This window comes from Aythya marila (assembly GCF_965140915.1).
Source record: "Aythya marila genome assembly, chromosome: 1".
NCBI lineage: Eukaryota > Metazoa > Chordata > Aves > Anseriformes > Anatidae > Aythya > Aythya marila.
The window spans coordinates 123,040,009-123,061,921 of record NC_139042.1 but is presented as its reverse complement, the minus strand read 5'-3'; the positions used below and the strand labels follow the sequence as shown (position 1 = coordinate 123,061,921).

The 21,913-nt window shown below is 43.4% G+C and overlaps 1 protein-coding gene across 2 annotated transcripts; it reads left to right on the top strand.

Moving 5' to 3' along the window:
- Nucleotides 1–51: 51 nt before the first annotated feature.
- On the top strand, nt 52–20,987 carry NAA50 (N-alpha-acetyltransferase 50, NatE catalytic subunit). 2 transcript variants are annotated; one of them, XM_082784612.1, is made up of 5 exons: nt 52–261; nt 12,307–12,440; nt 12,905–13,024; nt 14,640–14,706; nt 17,103–20,987. In XM_082784612.1, exons 1-5 carry the CDS (start codon nt 254–256, stop codon nt 17,281–17,283), a joined length of 510 nt encoding a protein of 169 aa, XP_082640738.1. In that variant the 5' UTR covers nt 52–253; the 3' UTR covers nt 17,284–20,987. The 2 variants fall into 2 exon arrangements, with proteins under 2 accessions (XP_082640738.1, XP_082640737.1); XM_082784611.1 differs by having other exon boundaries at nt 12,304–12,440.
- The last annotated feature ends 926 nt before the right edge of the window (nt 20,988–21,913 follow it).

Genomic DNA, 21,913 nt, shown 5'->3' with positions numbered 1-21,913 from the left:
CGCTAACGGCCGGAGGTGAGGGGGCGCCGGGGGGCGGGCGTGTGGCGGCGGCGGCCCATGTGGAGCGGCCGCGGGGCGGGGGGGCGACGGGCAGCGGCCGGGGCAGGAGGAGAAGAAGGAGAAGGAGGCGGCGGTTCCAGGACGAGCCCGGGACGAAGAGGACGAGGAGGAGGAAAGCGAGGCCCGAGCCGCGCCGCCGGGCCCTGCACGCAGCCAGCGCGGACGGCGGGTAACGGCCAGGCCCGGCCGCGCCATGAAGGGGTGAGTGCGGGGGGGCCCCCCCCTCACGCCGCGGCCGTTAACGGCTCCCTAACGGTTCCCACCGGTTGGCTCCCGGAGCCCTTCAACGCCGCGGCCCGGCCCTGCCCCGCTCGCCGCTGGCTGCGGGTAGCCGAGGGCCTCGCCCGGCTTCTCCCTGCCCGGTGACCTTGCGCAGGGCTCGCCCGGCCGCCCTGTGGGGCCGCGGGCCTGCCCCTCGCCGTGTGAGGAGAGGGTTTCCCCCGTCTGCTTCTTAAAGCCCGCGTTATGCGAGGCTGGAGGTTAGTGTTCCCGTCTGGCGGCTTGCGGCAGGGTGAATGGGCGCTGAGGTGCTTGAGGCTTTGCTAAGGGATGGTGAGGGGTTTAGTTTATTAGCCGCAGGGGGGAGGTCGTGCAGCGAGGCTGCTTGATGGCAGGGGCTTTGCTGTTTCTTACAGCTCATAAGCAGCTTCCAGCGTCGTGAGTGGCTGGTGAGTATCAGTAGAAAGGCTTAGCGCTGGCTGTGGTGAAAAAGTAATGAGCTAACTCTGTTAGATAGCTGTGCTTGGGGTCCCGGGTAATCCTGTAGTCACCTGGGTGCCCTAGACTTAAAAAGGGCCCTCTCATAGTTGGAGTGATGGGCTTCATGTGGAGTGCTGCTCGGTGGAAATAGTGGTGGGGATGTGATCCTTGCTCAGCAGTGCTCCTGACACGAGAAATGTGTTTTCCTTCCACCCTCCATCCACTAAATGGAGCGGCTGAGCTGCCCAGGCCAGGCGGCAGCCGCTGAGGTCTCCTGGCAGGTCGCAGCCCGAGTTGCCTGCTCTGCTGCCGTGCTCCACTAGGGGCTGGAGCCCGGCCTTGCTTGTGCTGCTCAGGACTTCTTACAGGAACTTCTTTTAAACTTACTTTTTAAAATATGAAAAACTATGGAAGTAAAGAACCCACAGCCCCCTTCTGCTCCCAGAGCTTTGCTTAAGTTTTTGTTCTCACTTAAAGGCAGCTTTATCACTAGTGTGGCTTGAGAATGAATCCCTTAAGGTTTTCTGCTTGCGTATTTCTGCTTTTCTGGTATTCCTTCATGTCTTTGAAGAGCAGAGCACGTTCCTGTCTTGTCAAAGCACTGTTAGCACTGTGCAGCCAGTTCTTGTGTGGGATAAAATCTTAATATTGAATCCAGGTGTTGTCTAAAAATTCAGATTGAGGCAAATGGGATGACAGAACTCAAACTGAAAAATAACTGAGTTTCAGTACGATGAAAGGGCTCGATGAGCACTGCAGAAGGAACACATTAAATTACATAGGGATACTCTGGAACAAAAGCAAATTGTTTGTCAAGCTACAAAGATCAGAGGAGATCTCTAAAAAGCAAGTGCTCTCAGAAGATAGATCCCAAAATAGATCTGAAGCTTCAGATAAAGCTTCCAGCTTAGAGAAACTAATGTGTTGTTTGAAGAGATTCGATCTGTCTTCAGCATTTAATCCAAAATTGTGGACCAGTTCTTCTGAACAAACTAACTCCCATCTGAGCGCATTTTCTCTGGGAGTGCATATGTTGCATAGTAACACACACCACAAAGCCCAGCGATAATTTTGGGAGCACAAAGACCCATAACATCAGCTGTAATTATGAACAGTCTACTTTGGCAGAGAAAGAATTAAGAAAGCAACTAGCAAGTTCACAGATGTTTTTGACATTTCAGATCTAAAAGAGACTGTATAGTCAGTGTGTGTTGCTTTCAGCCCTCTGTTCCCCAAATCCAACGTAACACTGGTAATGGCACAGAGCAGATTGTGGTGTTTCTGTCATCCAGGTATGTGAGATTAGGTGACCTCTTTTCCAGAGGACCTCTGAGTTCAGGGAAAGTGAAAGTTTTGTTTCATTTAAAACTTTCTCAGCTGCTTAAGATTTTTTCTTAATTGATGGGCTAAATACCAGTGTCTGAGCTTGATAATTGCTATTAAATCCCACCTGGGTTTGTGTTACTTGGTATTATGTTTGCTCTTCTCTCATCTTCTGAATGATTTAGGAGGAGACTTCTGTTTCCCATTTTTCTTAGACATGATTTGGAAAACTGAGATAATTCACTGTTCTGTAAGCGAACTTGATGAATCTCTAGAGGTCCATTTCATCTTTGTCATTTATTCATAAATGTTGTTATTGTTAGTTCTGGAATTTGAAAATCTATTTTAGAACTGTATTTGCATGAGGAAAAATAGCAATGGTAAGGACTCAAGTTTTACTGCCTGTAGTAATTTGGCTCTTTTTGTGGAGCAGATGTAAATAATACTCCCTGTGCTTTATTGGTTTTGCGGGGCTGATTTAGTTGTTGCTCAATAGTTTTGTAGTTTTGTTACAGTTGTTATGCTATTGCTTTTAAGGAAAGAAAACAGAAAATCTCGTGCTGATTCTTGAGCTGCTTGCTGTCTGGGGCCTTTTGATGCCTTTATTGTCCTGACTCGTGTCAGTTCAGAGGAAGCCCGTGAGGATGCCCTCCAGCCTTTCCCTGTTGCCCTTCTCTCAAAGCCATGCTACCGGAGGGGTGCAGAGCATGACTAGATGCACACAGACACAGCTCCCTGGTGCAGCAGCTGCTGTAACCGAGAGGTTTTGTGGTCTCACACTCCTCTAGCTGGCTTTGTGCAAGTGGCACCGCGGCTGGGGAACGCTGGTTATAACAGAAAAATATCAATATTATATATAAACACAGTGAATAGTTAGGGTAAGCTCTGATACCTCGGCTTGTTTTGCCTGGATTCAAGCAGCAAACCCTTCAAGGCCCTGAAGCTGTACGTGTTTCTCACAAGAACAGGGAATTCCCCCCCCCCTCCAAGTTAGCATTACAGAGTTCGTGCAGAACTGTTGATTTGTTTCCATTTGCAAGGCACAGCGCTAAGCTTAACGTATATGGGAGGAAGTTCCAAGTTTATGAGAAAACTGCTGAATTGTCACGTGTACTGGAGGCAGGACAAAAAAGGTAATTGAGCCTGAAAATCAGTGTTTGGTTTCGGGATTTTTCTGAACCTAGAAACGTCCAAGCGTGAGCTGTATTTTCTGCACTTGATTTCTTGGTTAGTAAATGTAGACCTTGCCTAAAGCGTGCTTACAGTCGGCTTAATTTCTTCTAAATCAGCTTATTGAAACTCAGTGCAGTTTACCAGAAGTTCTTTAACCAAACTTTTAACTTCTACCACTTCAAGTTTAATTCCTTAACCAGGTTAAGGTGCTCTGTGAATTAGGAAGCTTTGGCAGGAGAGGAAGAGAGTTGGGGTTGTAGTCTTTTTGTGAAAGCATCCTGCAACCGAATCATTGCTCTTGAGTGGAGTTTGACCATTCAGTTCCTTTTACATATATATATATATATATGGGCTTGCTAGTTTGGGACATGTTGGTTTGGGCAATTCTCCTGTGAAAAATGTATCTTTAGTTACCAAATGCCACAGACTCTGCTGCCATCTCCTGAAGACAAAAGAAATGATGCATCCTCCTTTTCCACTAAAATGGGGAATAATGGGTGATGGTTGAGCCAGATAAATACTTTTATACAAGTGGAAATGATTCAGAACTTAAAAATCCTGCCCATTTGGCAAATACTAGAAGTGTTCAGACCAATAATCTGAGAAGGCACTAGATATTTTTTTCCCAGAAGAGGAGAAGGGAAGGACAGGAGAAGTCAGATCTCTGTATTTGTTTGGGAATCGATAAAAGAGAAGTGCAGTGGTCCCTTGCATCCCTTCTGCTTTAAGTGAGGCAGGCGATGTCAGGGTTACTTTCTGCTTCCTGCTGAAAGAGGTGAAGGGAAGAAGTGACCCATGTGTTCTTCCTGGGAGCTTCAGAGGAGCAAAAGTTTGCCAGGAGGGAGATTGGAGTTGGCAACGGAGGGGAAGAGAAAAGAGAGGAGCAGTCAATGCGTAGAAGACTTGCTGGTTATCTGGAGCCTCCTGGACTCAAAGACCTGAGAGCGGAGAAGCACAGCATTGAAATGGGGTAACCGTATTTGTATCGAAGAAAGCATATTGAATTAATTCATTAAGGGGAGGAAATGAGGCTTCGTAGAAAATAGAACCAAGCCCGCTTCCACAACAATCTCATTAGGAGACTAAAATTAAGATATTTGAATTTTCCTGGGGGCAGAGTTATTCTTTGGCTGGGTTGAGAATGCCATGCAATGCGGTAAGATCTTGATGTATGAAATGCTTCCTCAGCTCACGTGACCTTCCTTCTCCCTCTCCCCTTTCTTTCCCAAGCTCTGTTTGATTTTTGGCCCTAGCAGACTTGAATCTAAACCCCTGAAAAGTTTTCCCATTTCCCCCATCTCACCATTGTATTATGTGTTCTCCTGAGTACAAGGCTTGGGGCACTTTTCTCTACTTGGTGCTTATTTCTTGCCAGTAAGGATCACAAATTAGATGAAAATTTGCAGTTAAAGGAGGTTTTGTTTGTTTTTAATAAGTGGCTCTTAAGCACAAACTCTTTGTTTGAGACCATTTTATTCTTCTTGAAAATTAGGAAAATGAGAGGGGGAAAAAAACATCCTTTTGTGCTTCGTAAGTTAGGAGCTTACAATGACTGTTGCCTTTAGAAATGTTGAAGTTAAGCACATAAAACTGATAGCACATTCTGTTAGTTTTTCATAGTATGCTTCTATAATATGTGATTTGAACACCTGAAATAATATCTCTGATTAAAATCCAAAGTATGGGCAGGAGACCCACAATGAGTTGCCGTGTTTTCTTTACTAATTAAGAGCTTTGTGAGGAAAGGTGTTTTGGCAACTTACAGAAATAGTTTGTCTGATAGTTCTCCGTGGAGAAGTTTGTTACCTAGTAGAAGTACAAGAAGCCTCTCTGAGGTATTCAGAGGTATGTAAATCAGGCACTTTGTGAACCCAGCATCACTCCTGTTTTGAATCTGCAGGTAAACCTCTGTTCTCACCTGAGGATCATTAAGTACTTCATGAATGTTCATTAGTGGAGGTTGGTGATTTCCTAGGGGGCAAAGATTATAACTTTCATAGCCAGGGGTATTGATGGTATGGAAAGGGGCTGTAATTTGTAAGCAGTCCCAGGGTATCAGTAGCGGAGCCGCAAAACTAATTTTAAGTCGTTCCAAACTGGTGAAGGATTCCTGCTTTGACCAGAATCCTGGTTCAAAACGTGAACGTGGCTATGAGCTTACCTGAGTAATGAGGAGAGTGGTTAGACCAGCAATGGAGAGTTAGGATTTCTGGCAGTTCTTCATCTGCTGGGTGATCACAGGCGAGATGTTTCCTCTTTTTTGCCTTACTTTGATGCACCTGACCCAGGTGCATCAATAAGCTTTTACCTCATGAGGTGCTTTGAAGAAGCAAAGTGGTGTGGGCTACTAAGTGATGTATGCATGGCTGCTTCTCTGTTCTAGACCAGCTATTAATTATTGCTATTATTTTGGGGTTTGGAAGTTCTGCCTGCTGTGTGTGGCGATTCCTGTTCTTTGTGTCCAACTGTGGAATGGGAAAGCTTTTAATTTTCTTGGGAAAGTTTATTTTTGACACTTGTTGAAATGACCTTATTGTCTCCCCCTTGCTCTTGCATAATCAGACAGCTGAGACTCTTCGTGATTGTATTGCCACTTTAAGGTTTTTTCTTTGCCTTCTTTGGGGATGGGGAGCTCAAAATGTAGATTTGAGCTTCAGTACATCAAAGAAAATAATTGAGGTGGGAAAATTGTGGGGCTATTTTAGCATAACTTTGGTTTTTTTGCATGGGAAGATCATCCAGTCCTTTGTATGATCCTCAAATTCTCCAGATTGAGGCGGAGAAAATTGTCCAAATATAATGAAGAAGAATTGAGTGAAATGCACCATGTATTTTCTGTAATAAAGGAGAGGGGACAGGGTGGTCTGGAGTGTGTCTTGTGGAATTGCATCATGTTGGTGAAATCTGTTCACATCTAGACCCATTTGAATTGCAATATGGGCAAAGTCTTCTGTTAATTCTGGTTCTAAAACTACATAGCTTTATGTCTGTTGCTGTCCCTTTTTACAACCCAGCACCCAGCTGGGGGTAGCTTCCAGCAGGGTATCAGGTGTTGTGAATACGTGGTCTCAGTAGTAAGTGGGGCTAAAGAAGACCGGGGGCTCAGGAGCAAATGGGTAAGAGTTCTTGCGTGTTCGGCTTCTACTTATCCTTCTGGTTTTCTGACAAGTGAAGTAGAGCAGATTTACAGCCCGCAGATCTTCTGGATAATTGAAAACATACTGGTCTGCCCACAAGAACTAGACTAACTTGTGCGCCTAGCAAGACAGCTCATCTGGTTGGGTTTTTGTTGCTTTTTTTTAATCTAGAGAGGCTCCTTTGGCTTTGGAGCTGAATCTGAGCAAAGCCACACCCTTCAGGTCTATAGCTTTCATAGCTCTGGTTTGGTTTTATTTTATGGGAGTGGATTATCCTGTCTAGACTCCTGCTTTGACTTGGAAGCCAAAATAGAAGCAATAAAGCTAGTTGGCTGCTTAGTGGGTGACAAGCCTTCTCTGAAGTCCTCTAATTTGTTCAGGTGCTCTTCTTCCCCTGCTCCCTCTCCTGCCTCTTCCCCTATACCTCAGTGAATTTTGTGAGTTGCAGATAGGGTTCTGCTAAATTTAGAGTGCCAGATGCTTTAAATAAGCCTGAGCCCAGCTATCAGTTACACAGAGATCTGTTTCAGGCAAGCACATCCCTCTGGGGAGGGACTTGCACTATTTAAAGCTGAATGGGACTGAGATTCGCACAGCATGAGGAAACTCAGCATTTCTCCCTCTTCTCCCTGATGCCTGCTCTGAACTGGTGTCCAATGCTTGCTGTTCCCTGTGACTGAATTAATTTCTCCTCACAAACTGTGACTCTGGAAATTGGCTTTTATGGGCTCTCCTCCTCTGTAGCAGTTCTGCGTTACTATAGAGCAGGAGGCAGAAATGCTAATGTCTTGCTTAACCTGTGTTGCTTCCAGTCTGAATTTAAGCCACTACTGGAAAAGCAGCCTCTGTGCAAATTGCAGCTGCAGACAGGCATGCAGCTACAGTATAATTAATTGGGTTGCATTTGGTCCTGCAAAAGGTGTTGTGTGGGGTTTTTTTTTGTTTTTGTTTTTTCTGGCAAGTGCTTGAAGGATCTTAGGGCAGTGCATGTGAGAGCAGGAGTGTTGGTGCTCGTGCTCATGCTCTGGGCGTGCAGCCAGTTTCGGTAACTACTCTGTGTCACCTCTCTCAATTCCCACATCCATCAGGACTTTGTGAATCACGCTTTGCTCTGCTGTGACGTAGCAGGCGGCGTTGCTGTGCACCAGAAACCAGCTCACCTCACAGGCGAAGTCTGGGCGTGTGCCTTCTCAGCAGCTGAGCTGCAGTACGTTGCAGCTGGGAGAAATGCAAGTGTAGTCCCAGGACACATCAGGAAAATACTTTCAGTGAGGATGGGGAGAAGCTACTGGGGTTGTACAAGGTGCTAGTTTGCATTTAGAGTGCTGTGAGCAGTTTTGGTCAACTGTGTTTAAGGAAAATTAATCTGAAGGGGTGCAGGGAAGAGCTAGGATGACAATAGGGCAATAAAGAGGGAGGCTGGGATCTTGGCTTTAAGTCAAGATCAGGAAAGTTGAAAGAGGGCACGGTAGGTGTCTGAGAAGCCAGGCTGTGGGGTTTGATGCCTCACATCAACTGCTGAAGCAAATGAGCAGTGCAGAAGAGCAGATGGGTAGGGCTTGAATACATTCAGGGTGGGAATTGGAAATAAAACTTTGAGGATGATGATGGCTTGGGAGTAGCCTTGCAATGGATGATGTTTAAGAGGCTCCAGGGGCTGGAACTTCTACGCTTTCCTAGATGAGCACCGTGTGTAATGAGGCCTGATGTGATGAGCCACGAGTCCCTTCTGTCTCCCTGTTAAAACAAATTGCATGGGGTGTTGGGCCTGCAGTGCTCCAGAAGATGTGACATGTAAGATGGATACACTTGACTGCTGCCTCCTGCATATGGGGAGATATTTGAGATGCAGGATGACTGTATTAAGTCTGTATCTTCTTAAGGATGTTATTGGAATAATAGAATAACTTGTTAAGGAAGGACAGGTCACTTCCAAGTGCTTCAGGTTCTCTCATGATGTAAATTTTTCCTTGCAACAGTAAAGGATAGATGTTTGTGGTATAGCCTGTGCCCAGCTGGAATACACAGAACAGGCCTAATCAAACTAACTGATACAGGAAATTTGTTACTGGTTTGACTGAAAGTAACTTGAGAAAACTGGTCTACTTGTAACTAGCTTGCTTTAGGAAAAAAAAAAAAAAGGCAATAGAAAAGCTACTGCAATTACTCTAGTGGAAAGAAAGGAGTGGCCAAGTGGTGTACTTTGAAACTAGGGCCTTAAAACAACCCCAGCCTCAAAAGATCTGAGACAAAGTACCTGTAACAAAGTGCATGCTGTTCCACATGTGATAAGGTAGAGCACAAAATCACCTACTCACTGAATTATCCCTGCGCTCCTCTTGCACGGCTCTTCCAGAAGCAGTTTAAACTGGGGTAAGCTAGCGCTTCTGCTCAAGAAGCAGTTCTGCCTCTGGCAGTTTTTTTTCCTCTGTGTTGGCAGCAGACTTTGTGTGGTGAACCCAATCGGGGGACTGATGTGGGTTAAAACTAAACTTTTCTTTTTTTTGGCTAAGTTAGTTTTAATTGGGGTTGGTTCACCACATTGTTGCACAAACCTTTGTGCCAATAAGAGGGTGGAAATGAGTGGCTTGGGGACAGCAAAAGCACTGCTTTCATTCAGCAGCAGGGAAAGCTTTCCCTTGTTTTTACTTGAGGCCCCAGTGGCACTTTGGCTGTGCTGTCCTCCAGCAAAGTGAACTCTCATGATGTGGGTCTTCCTTTCCATTGGCTCATTTAGTTTACTTATTAAAGGTGTGTAATAGATGTGGTGTTGATTTAATCAGCCAGTGCTATACATTAACATAACTTATGGTTTGAGTACATAATATTTAAACATATGTACTTAGCATACCAGTTTACACTTCCTGTGGTGGTTCTTAAACTTCTTTTGTATTATCCTCCAGGATAACTTGCTGGCCCTGCTGCAATTCTCAAGCCAGGAGGAAGCAGCTAGTGACAGAGCAGAGGAGGTTGGCAGGAGGCAAGCAATGAATGTGGCAATAGGTGACAGGGGTGGGGAGCCCAGGGGCTACAGGAAATCGGTCAGCAGCATGTTTCAGCCACCTGCTGCTGGAACTGTTTCTCTGGCCTGACCACTTGAGAGGTTATGTCTTGGTCTGTATCTTCTGAAGAATATTATTAGAATAATAGAATAAAATAACTCCTTAAGGAAGGACAGGTCCCTTCTGAGTGCTTCAGGTTTGCTCATGATGTAAATTTGTTTTCCTTGCAACAGCTCCCTTTGGTTTCCACTCTGATGCAGACTGCAGCAAAAGAGGCCTTCTCTTTGCACCTGGTATGAGATTACTGAGGTGTTTTTCTTGAGCACAGCACTCGTGGACACTAATACATGCGGGAACCTCACATGTTATGGTTTAATTCCTGCCCTTTTTTGAGTAAAGGTGGCAGCAGTGCTGGCTGGGATGAGGCAAGGATGCAAGTTGCTTTGTGCATGCCTGAAGAAGCCCTGCCATGCTAGGCTGAACAGCTGTGCCAAGCTGGGCGTAAAACAAGTGTTAATTACCTCACTGTCTAATAACTTTGCTATCATTTGATAGCACGCTTGTTTACCGTGCAGTACTTCCGTGCTGTGAGGAGATCGTCCCTTACAAGCTCAGCACTTCATGTTGGAATATAATTCTCAGAAGGGCTTGCACAAGTGGTGAAACATGAAGAAGGGAATCCTACTATTGAGAGCAAACTCTTCTAGAAGGTGGAAGAAGTTGTAAAACAAAGGGCTCGTGGCAGTAGGAGCCATGGAAGATGGATACTGCTTACTGTTTGAGCAAAGCATATTGGCTTGTAGCTAGAAACTTCAGCGATATATCCTGCTGCTGCTTTTAGTATGCCTGGGGATGTTGGCATAGGTAAAGTGTAAGATTATGGACACTCTGGTTTCTTCTGTCAGTTCTGAGATCACTGTTGGAGAACATACTGTCCATTTCTGATGAGAGGTCCTTCAAGAGATTTCTGTGCAACAGGACAGAGCTCATGAGCAAACTACAAGCCTTCATGCTTAAGAAATCCCCCTTGCATTGAGGAGGGGGAAGAAAATGACCTGTTCATTGTGATGTGGGGAAGGTGAGGAGCTGCCTGGAACAATATGTAGGCATCCGTGCTGCCACGAGATGTTTGACACAGAAGATTTTTGATCTGTTTGGTAAATATGTGATGAAAGGTTAGACTTTGTACGCAGCAAGGTTCAATATGCGAGTACCATCATTAGTTCTGTGTAGTTAGGATAGTTGAAACATATTAGTCTGATGGAGAATTGCACACTCATTGATGGTCCATTAGTTATGGCCAGGTGGTTCTCCAAAAGGGAAGCCTTGCTTATCAATTGTTCCTCTCTTGCAGGGCTCACTAGGTAGAGTGAGATCTGTGTCAGAGCGGGCAGTGGCGGTCCTTGGTGCATGAGGCTGAAATAGCTTTGCAGAACGGGAGGCTGTGGTTCTCCCTGTAAAAGAAAAGGGGAGAGGTGGGTGTGAGGGCAAGCTAGGCTTGTTGAAGTAAATGTTAAACTCTCTGTTCCTGTAGTTTTTTTTTTTTTCTGTTAATTGCTCTGCAGCCTGAATAACTGCCTAGAAAGCATTGGATACCTATCACCGTCATTGGTAGTGGCAACTAAAACCGATATGGTATCTCGAGTACTAATTGTTTAAGGTGATTTTTGATGCATAATAAAGGTCAGTTAATAAAGCAGACAAAGATTATGCTCAGCATTGTTGGTACAGTTCCTGTAGGAAAAAATGCTGTTGGTTATCATCTCTTCTTTGCTTTACTGGATTATGTAAATTGAGCTGAGCTGTTGTGCCCTAGGCATCAGCCTATTTGAAAAAAACAAGCTGACTAGGCACAAAAGGCGTTGGAGATGGAAAGCAGCTACATGTTACTAGAAGTAACGTTGAAGACTGGCATACAAGGATCTCATAAAACTGCCTTTTTTGAAAACATGTACATTTTTAAGAAGTAGCAAACAACCTCTTTAACGGTGTTGGGGCAGAAAACAATCTGTCTGTGTTTGGTAAAGCCGGGGTTGCAGACGAACCTAGAATTGTGTATATTTCTAACTCTGTAGGCATTGGCTTTGTTCCTGCCTGCATCTTCTGATGACTATTTTAGAAAAATATTGCTTGTCTTTTATTTTTCATTCTAGTAGTCCTTGCTAAAACTACTTGCCTCCAAAGAAATTGGCTTGGGGACATATTGCAGAAAAAAAGTTGTTCATATGCTTCTGGATATGATGCAGTGTTTTTACCAGGAAGTTAGCCTCATAAAAGGGAAAAGCTTGGAATGTTTCTTCTCAGCATAATTCATCGCAGTACTGGTATTTCAAGTCTGTCTTTCTCAGTCAACAGGAAGAATGACTTCGGTGATGATCATAATTGATGCGTGTGCCACCCTGAAAGTGGCACTCTTACATATTAACAGGCTTAATAGGAGTTTGCTGCTGCACGCAGTATTGCTGCATTTTAGAGACAGATGTGTAATACCAACTTGTCTAAGCATTAACTTCATATTGATAGTTGGTAGAATTAAGGCTGTCTTTGGAGCATGGGTGAAGACTTCATTTTCTTGGTACCTACCTAGCCTCTTGTCACTCCCAAGATTTCTTTGTTGTAATGTTCCTACACAGGTAAGTATTCTCCTGTCTGCCAACCCAATAAAACATATGTACTATAGAGTATGTGAGTGTTAAGTGTGGCCTGAGAAACTTCTGACAGTATAGCACTACTTTTCTGAGTTAAATCAGCTACCAACAAAAGAGTTGATTGTATGAACAGTGTAGTTCAGATATGCATTGAGCTGATTCCTAGACAGGACAGTTCCCTAAACATGAAGTAACTCATTTTTGGTGTCCATAGAAATGTTGGAGTGTGTCAGATGTTAAGCATGTTTTGGTTTGTTCCAGTAGCCGGATCGAGCTGGGAGATGTGACGCCACACAACATTAAGCAGCTGAAGAGGCTAAACCAGGTCATTTTTCCTGTGAGCTACAATGACAAGTTCTACAAGGATGTACTGGAGGTTGGCGAACTAGCCAAATTAGGTACAAACTTTTTTTTCCAGTAACTGTGGGCTGTGGTGGCAGAAATGCTCATTGTTGCTGTCCTTAACGGTTTTGAATTGCAGATCCTTCTATTTTGTTGCTTAACATAATGAGAAATAACTGTTTGGGAGCCTTAAAAAGCTACAGTACCAACCTCAAAGGGTTTGTGTTCTAAATAGCTTGCATTTCACTGGGAATAGACATGTTTTCTGTTACAGCAGGAAACTTGATGTTTGCAGCCAGCTTACCTTCTGAAGTCATTGCTAGTTGGTTTTAACTGAAATAAACCAGCCACTGTGTCAGAGCACCGCTGGTAATTTCACTCAGTGTTGGCCACAGTCTGATTTTATCTGGGTGGGGGAATTAGCAACAGGGAAAGAAGAAAGATACAGGGCTTAACCGAAGGAGTTGCATGTGCAGTCTGAGTCTTGTGGCTGATAACGCTTTGTGTCTCTCCCTGGCAGCCTACTTCAATGATATTGCAGTGGGAGCAGTGTGCTGTAGGGTGGATCACTCCCAGAACCAGAAGAGACTGTACATCATGACACTTGGATGCCTGGCACCCTACCGAAGGCTAGGAATAGGTAAGGAGATCTTTTGTGTCTGAGTTCTAAAAAGAAACAAGGTTTCTGTGCAGCTACTGAAATTCCCTCTTAGAGTTTTTTCTACTTTAACCAAGATAGCCCAAGATTGTGCACTTCTAGAGCAGTGATTTCTCTAGAAGGAGCACAGGGGAGAGAATGATGTATGACATGCTCTTGCTTTCTTGCATTTCAGAAATTGACTTTTATTTGTAGAACTTTCTAATTCAGTACTTCAGATTCTTTTAATCACATCATCCTGTGATAGAAACACACGGCTTCTATAAATATGCAAATCAAAGCATAGAGATACCATGCCATAACTTGCATGCTGGCTGCATACCTCTGACAACTCACAGAATATTGTAGCTCAGTTGGAAGGGACCTACAAAGATCGTCTCATCCAACTGTCTGACCCTTTCTGGGCTAACCAGAAGTTAAAGCGTATCACTGAGGGCATTATCCAAATGCCTCGAACGCTGACATCCATGGGGCATCAACCACCTTTCCAGGAAGCCTGCTCCAGTGTTTGACCACCCTCGTGGGAAATAAACTTTTCCTAATGTCCATTCTGACCGTGTTCTGGCACAGCGTTGTGCCCTTCCCATGCATCCCATCATCAGTGACAGGAGCAGAGGCTGCACCTCCTCAGGGAGTTGCAGAGAGCCATGTGGTCATGTCTCAGCCTCCTTTTCTCCACGCTGGGCAACCCAGGTGTCCTCAGCCTCTCCTCACAGGACATGTGTCCTGCCCTTCTACCAGTGTTCCCTTCCTCTCAATGCTTTCAAGTACATAAACAACCTTTTTGTATTGCTAAGCCCAGAAACACAGCTGTCCTTCATTGGGTCACTTCTTCAGTCTTCTAAATGAAGGCTTTTTGCTAACTTTTTATATAATTTTCCCACTGCTGACTTGTGCTACTCAGGGGTAGTACCTGTGTTCTGTCTATACAGAAATGACTATTTCTCTATGTTGCAAATCTGCAGGCCAAGTTAATCAAAACCTTATGGTATTAGCTACTTGCTTTAAAAACCTGAAACCAAGAAAAATATTTTAAATCTTATTAGAAAAACTTAGCAGTGTTCTCACTAGTTTATACATTGCTTTGACCACATCTTATCCGAGTTTGAGACCTTGAAGCTTGTATTTAGATAAGGTGCTCCATACTTGTGCTTATGGGCTGTTTTTTCTCCAGAGAAATAAAGAATAAAACTGAGTGGAATTTTGTATGTAGAAAGATGGTGAAGTACTTGTATACTGTATTTGATTTGCATTTCCTAGTTCTAGTAACCTCTTCCTGAATGCAGCAGTGGAGAAAAATCATAAGCTATTTAGAGAGTTGATTTATTCAAAGTTGGTGCATTTATAATTATAAGAGTATCATTCACAGTGATGGCTTTGCAACATGTATTTCTTACAACTGATATTTTTTCAAATTCTGGTGCTCACAGACGACATCTCCATATTAAATTTTATTTTCTGATTTTAGAGCATAGTGCTGATGTCATCAGTGCATGCTCTTTCATTTTAGCCTACCTTTGGTTAACCTGCCTCTGCTCAGGAAAGCTCTTATTGATTGTGCGCTTCTGGTTTTAAGTATTTCTTTACCTTTTGGCAGGAACTAAAATGTTGAATCATGTCTTAAACATCTGTGAAAAAGATGGCACTTTTGACAACATCTATCTGTAAGTAAATGGGTCGCGCCCATACATTCAAGAGAACTTGAGGGGTACTTGGGAACATAGGGAGGGAGATCCAGAAGCTTTTTAACATCTATTTCAGGGGGGTCATGAAACATCTTTCCTTGTAAATGCTAACAAGAAAGCTGGGGGTTGTATTTTGAGCTGCCTGTGTGATGCAGAGAAAACCAAGAGCTTGCTTGCTTTACAACAGCTTCTCTACATTTGCTGAATTTGAAAGCAGTTTAGTTATAAAGCGATGATCTTTAACAGAATTACATTGCATGAAAAAAAAAGGTGGTAAGTTTTCCATTTGAGGACAATGCTACAGTAAAAAAAAAAAAAAAAAAAAAAGTAAGTCTTGCATGTAGTTTTGAGTCAATTGCTATCTTTTATGATGGTATGTGTTAGACCATCAGCACAGGTGCTTGCAAGCCTGACTGTTTATTCCCGTTCTTGTGGTGTGACAGGTCAGCTGTTGTGCAGCAACACAGTAAACTTGGTCAGTGACCTGACCCAGCTGGGGAAAATTGTTTTTTTGGCATTTTAGTTCTGGGGTTGGTTGGTTTGTTTTTGAAAAAAATCAACCACATGTCTACATAAGCACTTGGCATGATACCAACATGTGGAGTACTAGGGTAGGGAACTGGGCTGTTTGAGAGGGCTTTGCCATCTTAATAGATCCCAGTGGAAATAGAGCCTGAAATCCATGGATGCCAGAGTTTTGCTTCCCCTCACTGCTGGTTGCACGCTTCTCCTTCTTCCTGTGCATTGGCATCTGTGATTACCAAGTGACCCAAAGCATTTTTGACCAGATCACTTTTCTAAACTGTTTTCCCTGCCCATCACTGCCTGGTTGTACCAGCACAGGCACTGGGCACTGCTGGGGGTAATCCCACAGCAGCTTTGGTTAGATGCACTTAGGCTGCCACAGGAACTGCACCCTGAGCTCTTGCCAGCACTGAAGATGTGTAGTGAGGACTGTTTCATACACTGATACTACTGTAGATAGAGTGACTTTCTCCTCAAGCTGAGTCCTACTGTGCCAAAAAGGTGCGAATCCTCTACTAGTGTAGCTCTGTGTGCACTCAATAAGAGGAGCAGGTATTTCAAAGAGGAGTTTGATTAAAGCTGCTTTTGGCTTACATTTCTGTTCTCTTCTCAGAGGAAGTGGTAATGAATTCTCTCTCAGATGCCTGCTAATTGGCACAGGCTTTCTTTTTTGCACATTACTGTGTGCACAGCAGAGGAACTGTTTGCTGTTATTAATGAAAAAAATCCTTCATAATCCTTCTTTCAGTTTAATAGAGTGGGATTCTGGGATGATGATAAATAGCTCCCACAGTTGGGCACAACAAAATTCTTTGATTGGCCCGTTGGTTTTACCGCTCTCTGTTGCTTGTGCCCCTACAGACTGAGCATACTTCTGCAGTATAGGCACCCAATTTGATATCACTGGTTAAGTTTGTTGTTATGAAATTCACTTTTAGATACTTGGTGTTTATTAGACTTGACACTAACATCTTTTTGTTTTGCTCTGCTGTTACTTCTAAAGTTGCTTTGGTTCTATGGTTATGCAGCACGTTGTCATGACAAAGTGATTCATGAGCTAGTGCAGTGTCCACTGAATTTGGGGGGTATTTGATGAATACCTTTTGCTGAGCCAAGCTTTTTTTTTTTTTTTTTTGTAGAACTTGTGCAAATAAATGCCTTAGTTGCTTAGAGGGAAGAACTAGTAGCTGTTTTCTTTTTTTTTTTGGAGGCCTTCAAATTCTGGGAATACGCTGGAGCAAGATCTGTAAAACCTGTGGGGGAGGGAAGGGAGGAAAAATCTGTAAGTTCATAGGGCTGATTTGTGCTGACTTAGTTTTTTGTGAAGGGAGAAGCTCAGTTAGCAATGAGCAAAGAGTTAAAATCATATCAAATGGCATGTTAGTGCAATCACCAGTTAGTTTTGTGTTACAGGATGTAGGGATCATCACTCAGACAGCTGTTTTGGGCCATCTGAGAAGTGTTTCTAAAGGAAGTTTAAAAAAAATTTCCAAAACTTTTCCTATGTATTTCTACAAAATTTCTTAATTTAGAAATGATAGATAATTTGGGATTACGCAGCGGTATTGCAGAGTTTCTCTAATATGTGTTCTTTAAAATAGTTTTATTGAGGTTTGAGTTTTATTTGCTAATTCTCAGAATGATTGCCACAGGCCAGCTAGGAGCTGTGTTAGCTCAGGATTAAATTAAGATCAAAATTTTGAGTCCTGAACTACACAATCATTCCTGCCTCTGTCTATTTGGCTCCTTTTCTTACCTTGTTTATATTTATCCTTTGTTCACAGTGTGGATGCACAATTTTAACCCACAGAGTTCTGATACCTGTCTGTCTCTCCTCCTTTCTATCCCAGGCATGTCCAGATCAGCAATGAGTCAGCAATTGACTTCTACAGGAAGTTTGGCTTTGAAATCATTGAGACGAAGAAAAACTACTACAAGAGGATAGAGCCCGCAGATGCTCACGTGCTGCAGAAAAACCTCAAAGCCCCTTGTCTTGGCCAGAACGCAGATGTGCAAAAGACCGACAACTGAACAAAACCCCAACGAACACTTTCTTGCACTTGCTTGTCGCCAAATAAGGAAAGAGAGGCCTATTGATTTTTTTTTTTATTCCACCCCTTAATTTTTTTTTATCTTGACCTCTCTCCAACAAAATGTAATGCTTCTTCCAAGGATTGTCAGATCATGGGGGTTTTTTTTTGATCTTTTTATTTTTAGGGGTGGGAAGAGGTGTGCAGATCTCTTTAGTCTGAGGTGCGGAGGGCTTGAGCAGGTTATCCTGATGACAAGCTTCCTTCAGAGAATTAATCTCTTTCAGTAAGCAGAATGTAAATCTGAGGTGGGGGGGGGGGAAAGGAACAGCAATATCTCATCCTTTGATTCCTACATGATCATGTTTTTTATAACCTACAGGGTACTTTACTCCCCCCAGCCTTTGAATGTTACTTCAGTACTTCCCGTACTTCCTCTTAATTCCCCCCACCTCAAAAAAAAAAGTATTTTTAGTTTTTTCCCAATATTTTTGAGTATGGCTTTTTCCTCCATCTTTTGCTGAGAAGGGCGGGCTACTTTACCATACCTTTTTACTCTGCCTGGGCTGATCTTTTTGAATGCGCTTTTTTTTTTTTTTTTTAAATAATCCTCACCCAAGCTGGTGCTACATTTCTTAACTGACTAAGAGGAGGGTTTAGAGTGGTCTTTGTTTTTTTTCTTATCTTCACTTATCAAATTCCCAGCAGACTTCTGCCAGAGTAAGAGCTATAGCTGGTGTTGGCAAGAGAAAAAAGAATCCTGAGGCAAGATCTTTGTTCTAAAAAATGGGTGAAACGCTGTCGGGCTCATTGAAAGTTAGTTTTACCTGTGTTGTTGGAATGGGAAAAGTGATTGTGACCATCTTACTTGCTTTGATCACATAAGGCAAGCACCTGTCTCCAGGTAAATCTGCTACGGATACTAAATCTGTGGTGACAAATCCGAGATGAGGAAATCTGAGATGAGGCAAGGGTTGAGGAAGCCAGGCAGCAGGGTTGAGAACATAAGTAAGAATCTGACCCTAATCACATAGCTTTGCATGGGTCTCTTGGATTTGCTTGGGAGTGGCTTGGCTTGCTGTGTTTGTGCTCCTTCGGGAGGAGGTGGTTTAAAAACTGCATGTTTTGCCCCCTTTGAAGATTCTTTTCCCCTTTTTTCCCTTCAGCTGTAATAATGCAGTTCTCCTCTCTTCAGAGGGTGTTCATGGAGCACTGGAGAAAGCAGCATATTCTAGACCACTTCACGGGTTTAGAAAAATAAGCTGAATGGCTTCTTCCTAGTACTGTAACCTCCAAGCTACAGTAAGCTCTGTTAAGCTCCGCTTTGCATCCTTCCACGCTTTCTTTGTGTGACCATCAGTGCTCCTTTCTATGCACTGTTGGCAGCAGTTTTACGTATGCCAATACAAATACCAACTTGAGCTTGGACTCTTCTCCAAGCAGCTGGGAAAGTGCACTGAGCTGAGACAACACCAACCTGCCCCATTCCCCAAGTAGATGCAGAACTGCATTCCTTTCCTGTTTGAGTTTAAGTTTGATCCTGCATCTTGAATTCCTCCACTTCGAAAGCCTCCAACCTGTAGTGCGCACTGCAGCATACATCTTGGTAGTAGGTGCTGTCCAGTTGTTTGAGGGTGACTTGGGAACCAAGGGTTTTGAGGTGAGAGCTATCATAAGGGAAGGGATGGCACCCCTCATCGCACACTCTGTGGCCCTCAATACCTGAGGGGTGACCGTAGAAGCTGCTTCAGAATTACTGCTCCTTTCCCAGAGGTGTGGGGTGTTTATCTGGACAGACCTATGCTGGGAACCAGCTACTCTCTTTGCTGGGTTTGCACTAATTGAGTCTTGGTGATGGGCAGATGTCTAACAACAGAAGCCCCTCTGCATGGCCTGGGCACCTGTGTTTGCAACACTTGGTAGCAGGCTCTGGCCAGGAAGCTGCACGCCAGTTTCTTTGGCCAGAGGCAGCCTACTGATGACAAAAGCTTATTTTTAGGACCTGCTTGCACTGGTGGTGTTGGCAGTTCCAGCATCTTTCTAGAAGGGGATGTACTGAAGCACAATTAGCTTGTCATATGCCAGCATAGTTTCCCTGGCCATCTGTAGACCAAATCAAGAGAAGTATGTGGCAGGAGAGAGAGAGAGATAGTATTGTACTTGAGGATGTTTGCGCAGCACAGCTGTAACTCAGACCATAGCTGCCTCTGGTGCCAAGCAAAGTGCTCTTCATTCTTCTAGAACTAAGTGGTAAGTGTTTGGGTTGGGTAGATGGGTGTGGGGATATGAACTCTTAGGATTTGCTGTTGTCGTAGGCTTCCACAAATCGGTGTGTTTCACAGACAGTTTTCCTTCAGGTTTAAAAGTACGAGTCTGATGTCTGAACTTACTTGGATTAACCTTTGTTTCTGTCTCTTTTTGCTTTGGGCTGCCATCATTCTATGAATGTATCCCTGAAAACAATTCTTAGAGCTCCTATTCCACAGCAAACCTGCCTCATTGTAACTTCTGATGAAATGTATTGTAGGAGAGGTGGACGAAAGAGTAACCACGCATCCAAGACTCCTTTTCCCAGGCTATTAATCCTGGAAAACGGTTGTTGAATCTTGAAAACAAGGTTTAATCTACATCTCTTAGAAAGCTGTGTTCCCTGTACATGGAGGAGAGTGAAGGTCAGTCCTTCTGAATGACAAACAGTTGCGTTAGTGTATCGGCTGTGTGGCTGTAGGAGGACAATGCCATAGTGCTGTTTTCCAGAGACACTGAAACTGCGTGAAGCATGAGCTTACTGCAGAGAACTTCAGTTACTTTATATTTTGCTGCAACAGGACCTCCTTGTAGCTCAAAAATGATGACTTATAACGGCTTACGAACAAATACTTTTTTTTTTTTTTAAGTTAGGAGTTTAAGTGGAAAGGAAAAAAAAAGCCACCAGCATTTCCTGTTCTGGATGAAGATGTAGCAAGAAAAGGGTATGCAACTAGCAGCTTTAGAGCATAAGGTGTGTAAATAAGCGTTATTCCTGAACCTCTGCAACCGGTTTTGTCGTACATGGATTGAAGTATGAAGATGATACCTACAAAGAGACTCCTACTGGAGGACACCATGGTACAGGGGAAAAAGAATCATCCAGGAGAGATATCCCTCATTTTTGGGAGGGGGAAGGGAGAGAATTTATTTTGTGTATACAGAAACTGGCTGAGTTTACATGATGCAGCTAATGGTTAAACCTGCCAACTAAATATGACATACTGTTACAATTGAAACAAATTTGTGATATTTTGTTAATTCTTGATGGTGCCCTGTGATGTCTAGTAAAAATTTGATCCCCCCAAACATCCATTGTTATATTCTCCCCCATGTTGTAATCCAGGGTCAGCTGCTATCCACAAAGTCTGTGTTTTGTAAAGTGTTTGCTGACTTGGATGTTTCTTTTGAATCTGCAACTGCTTCCTGATTAATTTGGCTGAGACCACCCCTGGTCTCTTGAGTTTCAATTTAGTTCAAGGTATGCTGTTTGCAGTTTACAAATGCATTCTCAATGTTACAATTTAAGTTGCAGGGGGAGCAAATTCTTTACAAATAAGATGGTCCATTTTTAATCTATATCATTGCCCTTGTTGTACATCAGGAGCATGTTTTTGTTTTTCTCAAACTCTTTAGAAATACCGTTCAGAATAAACGTGCACTATTTGAGTTATGTCACTTCTGACTGGTTGTGTGTTTTTTGCAGCCCAGCTGTGTCCTTCTGAGATCAGATTTAGAACATTCTTCCACAGCTTCATAAACTAACTGTGAAGATTTCTAACATAAACCGTAAATTAGGCTGCTATGTGATGAATGCCATGTGTGCCTGATGACTGAGGAAAGTGGGAGTTGTTTGTTTTCCCTGAAATCATGAGCCTTTTCTCAGAAATCCTCAGCCTTGTGGGGTGGAGGGAAGGAGAGGAATTACAACTGTCCTGGATTACTTTTGCATCAAATAGTGAGCGGCCTTGAAACAAGCAGACCAGGCATCAAGAGCCTAGTGCTTTATAGTTAAATTATTAACTGTATATTATTTATAACTTATTTGAGTTAAACTCAGGCTTTCTATAGGCTAAGTATTTTTAAAGGATTGAAACTAATTGCTAGCTATCAACAGACAATCTTTGGAATCTTTGGAAAAAGAAGTCTGTACATGTAAAGTAATTTATTGTCCTATGTGGTGAGTGTTCTTCAAAGCTGACCTTTTTTAGAAAGGTACTTAAGTGAAACTCACCTCTTCATAACTATTCTAGTTCCATCTTCTTACAGACATTTTTAAGCTGATTTTTCAGTTCCTTTCGTGCTTTGAAGTGCCATTTATGGAGTGATGTGTTGTGGTACACTTTTTTTGGGGGGTGGAATGTAACCCCAAATCTGTTACAATGCATCTGCTTATGGAGATTGCTTTATCAGTGCTTGGAGTCTGCGTTCGTTAGGATACCATGCAAAAGTTGTCTCAGACTGCAGACTTGACTGAATTCCTGAGCTGCTGCTAGCAGCTGTCTTCCCTGACCTCTACTGGAGGGCCTAGAAGGCACAGCTGGAGATCTGTCTGGAGAGCAACCCTCATCTGCTTTAGCACCACAAGGCAGCTGCAGAAGCTG